General features: G+C 38.1%; 1 protein-coding gene and 1 long non-coding RNA gene across 3 annotated transcripts in view; one reads left to right on the top strand and one right to left on the bottom strand.

Annotated features, from left to right (window-relative positions):
- Positions 1–46, bottom strand: part of LOC117948688 — a 3,379-nt gene extending 3,333 nt beyond the window's left edge. The window contains exon 1 of the long non-coding RNA XR_004657525.1: positions 36–46. This is a non-coding gene — a long non-coding RNA (uncharacterized LOC117948688). The remainder of the gene's footprint in view (positions 1–35) is intronic.
- A 495-nt stretch (positions 47–541) lies between these two features.
- dkk3b (dickkopf WNT signaling pathway inhibitor 3b) lies at positions 542–10,643 on the top strand. 2 transcript variants are annotated; one of them, XM_034878438.1, is made up of 7 exons: positions 543–865; positions 1,641–1,763; positions 2,388–2,468; positions 7,174–7,266; positions 8,087–8,231; positions 10,029–10,179; positions 10,389–10,643. In XM_034878438.1, exons 1-7 carry the CDS (start codon positions 674–676, stop codon positions 10,411–10,413), a joined length of 810 nt encoding a protein of 269 aa, XP_034734329.1. In that variant the 5' UTR covers positions 543–673; the 3' UTR covers positions 10,414–10,643. The 2 variants fall into 2 exon arrangements, with proteins under 2 accessions (XP_034734330.1, XP_034734329.1); XM_034878439.1 differs by lacking the exon at positions 2,388–2,468 and having other exon boundaries at positions 542–865.
- Positions 10,644–11,171: the final 528 nt, after the last annotated feature.

Genomic DNA, 11,171 nt, shown 5'->3' with positions numbered 1-11,171 from the left:
TTTATGTACAAACAACTTTTATTTGTGTGCAACACATTTTTTTGTGTACAACCTTTTGGCAGGAATCTAACTCCATAGTAGACCATGTTAAACCACATATACAAAAGTGTATATTATTATATTAGGTACTAACCCTGCCTTTAAAATAAAATAAAAACCTTTCTGCTATCAGTTTTAGATATTGCTTCTTTACTCACAATCATATTGTAGGCTACTTATCCTCCTGTAATGTATTAAATTGGGATTTTTGTTGTGCAGCAGCTGTAAAATTGCAATAAGGTTGTGATATAATTTAATGTAATGCAATAAGCTGGCTGTGTGTGCTTATGTGTCTTGTATGATGATTGAATTAGTTAGTGTGGTTACATTTCCTTTGCAGATCACATCTGGCAGCTTTTGATCTGTTTTCAGGTTAAACAATTCTTACAGTGGTGAGCAAGTCTAAAAGCAAGTCAGACATTTGATTTTGACATGTACTCTACAAAATGCAGCTTGGACCTTTTCCACGTCATTAAATCTGATACCTTACAGTTTAAAAGCCCACCACCACCACTCATCAGACTTTCCAAATAAAACGGATCCAGCTGTGTGCGGCTGTGCTTCTCCGTGAGTCACACTGCTCTGCTGCTCAGCAGACAGAGAGAGAGAGAGAGAGAGAGAGAGAGAAGGAAAGATGTCCGGTATCATGCTGCTGTTGGTGTCTTTGAGTTTTTGCTTGTGGCCGACCGATGGCGCAGCACGGAACGGGAAAGTGATCCTGCGGGACGCCCTGGAGCGGGGCCCGGTCAGTCTGAATGACATGTTCCGCGAGTTGGAGGAGTTGATGCAAGACACCCGGCACATACTGGAGGAGACTGTGGACCAGGTCTGCGTCATATTTTATTCATGGGCATAGTTGAAGTCTATATTTCAGTGGAGAGAGTTACAGAGAACTCTGACAATGTTGCCATATCTAGTTTTCTAGTAATTTATATTTACATTTACATTTATATTATGTGTCAGTCACCTCATGTCATTTAAATGTAGACTACCAGTCTGAGATAGGTGTTGCAACACTAGACATATCCATGTCTGCTTTATGTCTGACCTTATTATTATTTTTTTAGGCTTTTCCCTTCATTCGATAGTGACGGTGGGTGAGCTAGAAGCTGCCCCTGACCTTATACTACTAATAGTATACTGCAAAATAGTAGTTTCTCAAAAGGGATTTTGTCCAGTCAATTCAATAACAAAAAAGTAATGCGGAAAAACCTTAACTTCATGTGTGACTGAGAACTTAACACACCCAGTTTCATTTTGGTACCAGCTGAGACTCCTGGAAGGCAGACGTAACATCTGTTTTTTCCCCTGGAATTGGATTTCAACATGTCTAATAAGTCTGCTGATGCTTCAGTAATCACTGTCTGGTTTTGATAATTTTTTAACTACTGGGAAGTTTCCTTCCATGTCATCCAAGAAATGGAGATTAATATCAGTGCAATCTGTAAATAAACAAACTCTCCACAGTTATAGCCACCTTGAGGATTCATACTCCTCCTCATGGAAATATAAACTATGGACATAAAGGAAAAGCCATGTTGTTTATACAGTATTTAATTTATGAATGGATTCCACTTGCATCCATACCTCCAATCCAACAGATAACTACTGAGAGTGCTAAATCATCGTTAACGTCACTGGATCTGCGTACCAAATACAACAATGGGACAAAAAAGATGAAGGATGAAGACAAAGCAGCTCAGGTCCTAGATAAAGTTGAAAAGGTACGTCGTCAATTTTTGATAACATGATATGTCACTTTCAGCAAAACCCTTTCATCTCTTGGAGGGCATGTTACACATAGACTGATAGACTGTTATTTAACACTTGTGTTGTCCTTTTTTTAAATTCAGAAAATGGGCTTCTTATAACCAAATTGCCCAAAAATAACTTGGATGCATGCATGCACGTTGTATGGAACAAATGGTTTCTTTGTACGTAAAATTAATGATTACTTTCATTGAATTGAAGTTTTATTCAATTTCAGAGCAATTTAAAAAGAATTTTAAATGGTTAAAATTTAGTATCCTGACTAAACTTCGACATAAACCTGTCTGTGATTCACTCATCATTCTCTAATCTTATATTATTAGTCAACTCAAAATTTAGGTGTAATGTCATTTAAATTTGGATCATTGACCATGAATTTGAACAAAAATTGACAAAAACGTTTCAAAAACGTGTCAAAGGAAAAGTTCTTTTTGAATTTTGACCCATGTCTATGGTTAACGGGAAGAAAACACAAGGGTTAAGTCATTGTAGGGATAAGAACATGTTTCCCTTTTTACATAAATAAAACACAAAACATACGTATTTGCTATCTTGTCACCTCTTTTTGCCATTTATAGGAGACTAAAAATAAAACAGGAGACATTCATCTTTCACACACCCATATGGAGATTTCTGGCTTTTCCAACATTGTGGAACACGTAAGTCTTTTGCCTTTACTGTCTGGTCTATGTGAATAATCCGAGAATTACGGACCTATGCATTGTCGGCCTAAGTTTCCCTAATGATTTGGTTTAATTCTATCCAAATGCTGACATGATTCGAAGTATACAAAATAAGCAGATTAAGATGACATTTTCATGTCATGCTTTTTCAGCATATAGCAGTGCAGCGTGTTAGGTCTGCTTCTCCAGCTGAACGCCTGCTGACTCAGGGTTCCAGAAAGGTGCATTTGGTTTTGAGGCAGACACACGAAATCCAACTGCCCCAGTTTGAGACCAAATGTTTCTTTTTTTAGTAGTGATAATACATTATATACAAAATGAAATTGTCAACTTCTTAAATTTTCTCTCAGTTTTGGAAAAATTCATGATCTCTGTAAGGACAGACAGACATGGAGTACTTTCTGAAACTGTGGCTGTATTGTCTCAACATGTTTTTATAAAGAATGAGATCATCTAGCAAACAGACCTAACATATACTTTAAACATTTTTAGCCAACAAGAGAATTGAGGTCATTATTACAGCTTGCCAACAGTTTTGCCATTTTACTCTACGTCAGTGGTTTGGGTATTTTGCTTTCCTGGCAGCTGTACAGAAAGTGGTTATGTTAATAGAGCTTGCAGCTGGAAAAAATGCCAGGGAAGTAAGTAAGCCTGCCCGGCAGGATAAGGTCTGTACTTCTAAAAGGATTAATTGTATAGAAATTTGACACTCTACTATGAGTCACACTTGAAACACACGCAAGGAAGTCACAGTAAAGTTGGTTGACTCAGCACTTCATAGAAAATACCCAGTGCATTTTTTTCTGTGATTTTTAAGATGAAAAGACTACTTGGTTGAGTATCACTACCACTTAAACATCTGTTCCTATAGCCATAGGTGTCTTTTACAGGGGGGGATTGGGGGCTACAGGCTCAGTTTTGGTCTCAGGTCTCTGAATGAGACAAAGTTTAGGGAAGTGGCAATACGCTGCTATAGCCTACATTGGAGACAGAAAACTGAAACTAAGGCAGAAATACACCAAGCACAAACGTGTCCCATTTACCGGAGGATGTCCATAGCACAGATACGATAATATTTTCCCCAATTTCAAATGATATCCCCAAAAGGAAACTTTGTCAACATCTGTTTTTATCTAAAAAGATAAATTTCTTTGTTTTATTGCTGCAAAATGTGATTGTCAAGCGGACATACTAGCTAACACATATATAATAATAGATCAAAACTAATAGATTTTCTGTGACTCGATACAGTATTGCCACAAAAATGACGCAATACTATGCTTTATCAATTTTTCCCACACACTGCAAATTATTTGGTTCTTACCAAGATAAAAAAAAAATTAGATTTAGAAGTGTTTGATAGTTTAGCTTGTATTAAGGGTAAATTTCTTTTCTTCGGTGTTCAACTTTACACTATAATCTTAAATTAAGCAAGCTTGTCAAGTGAAATTATCTTGCTGCATGGACAGGTAATTTCACTTGTTTTGAGTACCTTTTCCCTAAGATTTAGTGTTTTTATCTTGTTTTAGACACCCCTTTTTGCAGTGTATATACAGTGTATATATTGGTCATCTCAGACAACTCCCTCCCCTAAGATCAGAGACAGGTACACAATGAGTATGCATATATTTTAAAGATGTGTATTGATGGGAGTTGAGTAGAAACAAACAGTTTTTGCCTTTGAACCCTAGATCTTTTCTCTGACTTTGACACAATAATGCATGCAGGGACTTGGCTCTGATTTCCCAGAGGCAGCACACACAAAGATAAAAATCAAAAAAAGAAAGGGCAAGTTCACGGAAGGCCAGCGCTGTTTTTGGCAGACCCTGTTTCCTATGATCACCGGAAAAGAGTTGAACTAAATCTCATTCCAAGAGGTATGCAAAAATATATGGTATGAAAAAATGAAAGGTATGAAAAAAAAACTGCCCTAAAACCAATACATTCTTTGAAAAAGGAATATGCAGTGTATTGAGCATGTTGTTATGCCTTTTGTTGCATACTGTATTTGTTTTTCCTGCAGATAATCAAACTACTATGATTTTACATCGCCTACATACAGTATATATGAGTTTGACAGCAGGGAACGTTTCATTGATCTACACATTTGGGTTAAGTCTCAAGCAGGGTTGTTATACAGTCATACTGGGAGTCACACGGGTAGATGTCACATTATAGAAGAGGTGAAAACACTGATTTCTTTACCCCTAGTAGCCGTAATAGAATGCAGTCACAAGACCAGTCTGACATCAGTCTTTGCCATTCACGTTTGACCAATACATGTTTTATCAATAACCTAGGAAAGAAGAGAGAATGTGTGAAAACGGTCTTTTGGAGATTAAGCTCTTCTGTAAATTCATAAGTCACTATTGTCCATCAACCAGTTTCAATGGAGATGGACCGTGGCTGGCAGAAAAACAAGTTCAAAAACCATCAACCACTAGGAACTCATTGAATGGGGGTGCAGGGGACAACTGCTACTGTAATACAGTAAAATGTAAACCATAAAAAAAAAGTTTTCTAGTTAAGTGCTTCTTTACTGAAGCCCTGAAAGGGTAGGTAAAACAAAAATTGCATTTGGCCATAACCTAAATTGATCTCCTTGGTGGGGGATTTTATCCCCTATATATGAATATGATGGAGATGGAGATGGAAAGATTAGTGTTTTTTCGCAAACTATTATTAGCTCAGCCGATAGGCGAGGTGACATAATCATCATTGCAGCTCTACTAAGGTAGGTCATATTTGCAGAAAAGTTCAATTCAATTCCATTTTTATTTATATAGCGCCAAATCACAATAACAGTTATCTAATTGCACTTTTCATAAAAGTCATGCAGAAGACCAATACACCAGACATAGTCAGGACGAGGACACCCACATGCGCCGGATTGGATTAGGGCCATAAAAATGAACATTCTGATTATTAGAGGATGGGTTTCTGGGTAGGGGAGTTTGTAAAACAGTACATTATTATACAGTACAGTATTATTAATGAAGAAAATGTGAATTACATTATCTGGAGCTACAATCCGCTGTGTCCCTGTTGCTTTGTTTTAGTGCTATGGAGAGCAACGTGAAAATAATGGGTTCTACATATTTATGACTGTTGAACCGGAGTATACGACCAAAAGTTGTGAATATGACAATGATTGAAACCAGCGCAGAGAATAACCCAGAAATTCTCTTACGACAGGCTTCCCATGGGATTCATAAAGCGTTTGTATCATACCAATCAGACCGTAAGAATGATCGTAACTTAGATATCACGCCCCAATATATTCTCGGTTTTGAGGCCTCGGCCCTACTATTTACGACATGGCCAGACGTAAGCCGGCTAAGAAGCAACATTTTTTAAAGGTGGAGATTGAAACCCTGACATCTCAGTTTAATCTGCAGTAACGTGTGTCCTATTTGGCAGCCTACAAACTTGTATTAGGCTGTAGGAAGAATGCGGAAAAGAAACAGATCACCGATGGGGTCAATATTGCCGTATTAAATTGGACTCCAGCTGAAGTTTATTTAATTGATACATCCTTGACATATGTACACTCCTAATAGTAATATATAGGCGTATATTGCAGTCTCTTAGGCCTACAGGTAGGTGTTCCTATATTTAAATAAACACGGAAGCAGAGTTTATGCAATGTTTTTTTTTGTTGTTTTTTACTCATGTGTATTTTGTGAGTCAGAGCCAGGCAACAGCTGTGAGGGAGAGCGCGTGTCCTCTGCCCCCCCCCCGTGCTGGACCATCACCCTGACCCTGATCCTGATAGCGGAGGGGCTGGAAAAACAAGCCAAAATGTGTCAGTCAATAGCAGATAGTAATCGTTCACTTTTGTCCATTAACAACACTTTAAAAGACAAATGAAAACCTGAAGAATAAATACAAATGTTGTGCATCGTCATGTTTCCTGTAATGAATATCATTGCCAAAGATAACAATATCCCTTTTGAAAGCAAGGAGCAATATCCTGTCTCCTTCGTATTGCCCCAGTTAGGGCTGTGCTGGGTCAGCTGGCTCCATCACTATATTTATGGTACCCTGTTTTCCTCCGTGATGTTTTCATGCAGAACACCACAGGCTAAAACAATGTTGCAGACTTTTTCTGGCGTGTATAGGGCCAATGTGTGCATTTTGCACCAACAGCAGCATGATTCCATTGATTATTTCAGAGGCGGCATTTAGCTGAACTTTCAACGCCCTTTGTATTGTGAGCCGAGGTGCTTCATTCTGCAGGCTTTCTCACTTCTCAAAACAGCTTAATTAAGCCGAAAAGTGTATCTTCTATGTAAGACATGACATCTAGTGAGAGATTAACTTTTTGGTTTTGGCCAACATACAATTTGTGTTCACCTTGCCTTTCAGGCTTTCTATACTTTTTGGCATTGTGGCATATTATTGTCATTAGAGGACAATGAACATGTTTCAGATTCAATCACTTTGTTTTAAACTTTATTAAGTGAAATATGGTTCAAATAAGAAAGTTTAAATAGAAATTTCTGTTTCTGTACAACAACAAGACACACACACAAAGGACACACGTAACACAAAAGGAAGCTGATTATTTGCAATGACAAGCTGAACATAGTTGTGGTTCATTTTGACCCACTTTGTCTGTGTGCATTTTAATTCTGTGCTCCGTTACTGACTATGTAGCTCTTGTTATCCCTCAACACAGGAATGCATGGTGGACGAGGACTGTGGTGACCTGAAGTACTGCCTGTATGAGATCGAAAACTCCAGGTGCCTCCCATGCATACCAACGGATATGGTGGGGAGTCAGCCTGTGTTGATTTTTGTAGTCTTTCATTTAGCTAAAGCTGGAACTGATCAATATTTTATTTTATCTATGGATCAAATTGCTATGTTTAATGTGTCACTTGTAGTGACAAAGGTGACAAACGTTGTGGACCAATTTTAAAAAGGTGTTGTTTTCAATAGTCACTAAGATTGCTTTCACACCTACCTCGTTTGGTCCGTTTAAAACTAACCGTGGAGCGTTTGGTCGGATAGTCCGGTTCTTTTGGGCTGGTGTAAAAAGCTAATCTGAATTCTGGTGTGGATCAAACAAACAAACCCTGGTCCGCTGAAAAACAGGGCTCTCAGTCCAATTCCAAGTGAACTAAAGTTCGGATCCCTTCAGGTGAGAGCGCAATAATCTTCTCTAACTCTAAAGCACAACCAGAAAACCCAAGACGTTTTAGATGTGGTGTTGGTCTATTATTTCTATGACCAGCAGTGTGACGTGTGTTTACAGTGTTTGACACAAGTGCAGTGTGTATGCAAACTCTGCAACAATGTTGCAACTTCACCCCCGAATCGCACAGAGTCCACCGAACTACAAGTGTGAAAGCAACTTGAGACTCAAAAACAAAGGAAAATAGGGTCCAGGATGAAAAAAAGTTACCCTTTAATAATTTAAAAGGCAAAAATATCTTTATGTTAAAAGTCTAATCATAGTGCCTTTAACTGGAAATACCAAAAACGATCCATGAAAGAATGGATAATGGTGCAAAAATACATCACCGTGTATACAGCTATGGACTATGTGTGCTTTACAAACTTGTTTGCATATGTGTGTTCCCACTCAGCCCTGTACTACGGATGACGAGTGTTGCTCAGATCAGATGTGTATGTGGGGGCAGTGTACAGTCAATGCCACCAAAGGAACTGAGGGTACTATCTGTCAGGATCAGAGTGACTGCAGACCAGACCTCTGCTGTGCCTTTCAACAAGGTGAGCTTTAACAGTGACACCCCTCATGTTTCACATATAGTGATGGCACATTGGGCATGATACATGCTTTTGGCGTGGGAGATCTAGGTCAAATTCCCAGTGCGATGCCTTAACCAATGTGACACTTAATCCCTCCAGAGGTGTGTGAACTCTGATAGATTGCAATCCTAAGTTGCTTTGGATACAAGCTTCAGCAAAATGACTTGTAACATATCCATAGTGTGAGCTCAAATACATGCAGTAGGGCAGTATTTCTTAAAGATTGATACTGGAGCGACACCTGGTGGTCTACGAGTAGTCATGGTAAAATATCATGCATTTAAATTTAAATTCTAAACAGTGTTAGCCTGCCAGCAACTCCAAAGCCTAATAGTGAGGTGCATAGATGAGTTGTGTTTCAATTGAACTCATGTGTAAATTCAACCATTATTATTTAAATTGGCTTTTTTTCTATGTTGTCAGACTTCAGCAATGAAGACCACTTTTTCCTCAATTCCGGTCACAAATGATTCAAGGAAATATGGAGGAATAAAATTTCTAGTTAGTGTCACCTGAAAAGATGGATGGATGGCTTAAGACAGACATTGCATCCCTGATATATCAGGTGATATCAACACAGATGATGAATGAATGAAATAGTCATTTAATTTGGCTGGAATTTGTAATATACTGTTGAAGTAGGGGGACTGTCTTTTTCAGGTTAGGTGCTCAGTGAGTTTTTTTTTTAAGGTAAGTCATTCTTGGTCTGAACAAATTTAAGAAACACTGCTGTAATGTGTTTTTTTTTTAATAATTCAACTCTGTTGAGCTAAATTCAAATCAATTTAGCTTAGCTTAGCCTATGTTTCTGCATGCCCCTCATGTAAGATTTAATCTTCCCTTGTCTTGTTTTCCATAATCTAATTTTCTGTTGCATCCAATATATATACATATACAGATACATCTGCTATTGCTTCTCTTAAAAGTTGTATAGTACATTACATGTTGCTACTTCTACTACTGTTATTATTTTGAAGTTAATTTGGGTAACTGACTTATTAAATTTAAAAAGGCCATATTCTCACTGACCAACATCTAGATAAGAAGAAGCTTGTATTTGTCCAGGTTTTTTAGGTGTTTCTGAGATTTCTGCTTCCAGCCCAGTAAATTGTAGGAGTAGCAAAGTGAGTTGAACCACTGGAGGTCAGCAAAAGCAAAATCTTTAGGGGCTGTTAAGTTGCTAAGGTTTAATATTTGCTCATCTTTGTCTGTCTTCAATGGAACCAAAGTCAAATACACAATGTAATGTCTCCCTCAATTTATACAGCACATTGCCAAATTTACACAAAGGCAATTCCGTATCAAATGGAAATGGTGGGGGGAACATTGCTACCCATTACAGCCTGTCAGAACTGAAGGATTGACATGAAAACAGTGAGAACATTTGCACACATTCATATTGACAGGTGACTCTTCTTTTTAATCACTCTCGGACCAAATAGCAACATACTGCAGAACCAGTCTGATTTTAATTAAAGTAATAATCTGTGGTGTTTTATATAAATCTATTCACATTTGCTACTTTCTCACTGCTTTTACTAATCTGTCTAAACTCTTCAAACATGGTCCAAGAAGACCAAAACCAAACTGAATGGGGACATCCATGAAAAAATATTCTTAATGTCTGGGGAAATTGGGCCTAAGTATATGATATGGGCTTTATATTTTTTGTTTATGTGTGACAGAAATTTAAATAAGCAGTGATAAAGGGGCAAAAAGTAAAGATTGTTTTGGACTTCCGTTATCGTCTTTTTCCAGAGCTGTTGTTCCCAGTGTGTAATCCCAAACCAGAGAAGGGGGAGTCCTGTCTGAGCCACCCCGACCTGCTGATGGACATGCTGGCCTGGAACCAGGAGGGTCCCCGTGACCACTGTCCCTGTGCTGAAAACCTCCATTGCCAACCTCATGGGTGAAAGCAAACATACAATACATTTACACTGATTACCCCTCAGAAATGAGGATATGTAATAATTAAAGTGTCCATTTGTAACATATATCATACAACTTGGGATAACAACAGATCTTAGATATATTTGGGGGAAAAAGAAGTAAGCAAAAACATTACTGCAAATGTTTTGTTTTTTTGTAAATCTGTTTTATTCTTTATTTCTTACACAGACGCGGATCTGTTTGTGGAGAGTAGAACTGGAGATGAAGAGAGCATAAAGTTTTACATTACCCCGTCCAGGAGCTATCCTACCATATTTTCTGAGCATTCCCCAAAGAAGGACCCACCTGATAATTAACAGTTTGTAAAAGATAAGAAAGTTGCTTTAACACTGGACTTGCACTGTGTTATTTATGCCCTATGACCAATGTGTATCATATATTTCATGAAGCAAATAAAAGACATTTTTTTAATGTTTTGACTGAGAAACAAGAAAAGCACTATTGTGGTATTCATGGATGTAGTTATGGAGACAGGAGGGATCACATTTCTTTCTGTTATGGACCGCCGCAAAGTGAGGTCAGCCCTAAATGGGAAAGTCTGTCCCTGACTGGCTAAGTGATAAAGTTACACCATTGGTCTATTGAGTGCTGGACTTTGCCTATTCATTGTTGCTCTTTCAAAATGATTAGGCATGACCAGGGTGCAATTTGTGAAAAAAGAAGGGGTTGCACAACAAAACCTCCAGGAATTAAATCCCCCTTTTAATTCTAAGGGTGTAGTGCCTCTGGGCCAGCCATGCCAAAACACTTATTTATGAAATTTAATATCAAATGGGAAAAAAAATCCCAAAATGAAAACAAAACGTAGTCTCACCATCAAAAAGTGCTTTCTAGCCGTAGAGCGGAGGTGACTATGAGCCCAAAAAACAAAATACTATCACCTAGGAAACGCTTGTTTTTTTCCTTATGAGTGTTTGAATCCAAACCACGATTTCATCCCAAAACATAACT

The sequence above is a fragment of the Etheostoma cragini genome, chromosome 8 (genome assembly GCF_013103735.1).
Source record: "Etheostoma cragini isolate CJK2018 chromosome 8, CSU_Ecrag_1.0, whole genome shotgun sequence".
In the NCBI taxonomy this organism is placed as follows: domain Eukaryota; kingdom Metazoa; phylum Chordata; class Actinopteri; order Perciformes; family Percidae; genus Etheostoma; species Etheostoma cragini.
The sequence above is the reverse complement of the archived record's forward strand: the minus strand, read 5'-3'. Positions and strand labels throughout refer to the sequence as shown.

Coding starts and splice junctions, on each gene's coding strand:
- dkk3b (XM_034878438.1), top strand. CDS start 674: ATGTCCGGTATCATGCTGCTGTTGGTGTCTTTGAGTTTTTGCTTGTGG. Junction 866..1,640: donor TGGAGGAGACTGTGGACCAG/GTCTGCGTCATA, acceptor CCAATCCAACAG/ATAACTACTGAGAGTGCTAA. Junction 2,469..7,173: donor TTTCCAACATTGTGGAACAC/GTAAGTCTTTTG, acceptor CCCTCAACACAG/GAATGCATGGTGGACGAGGA.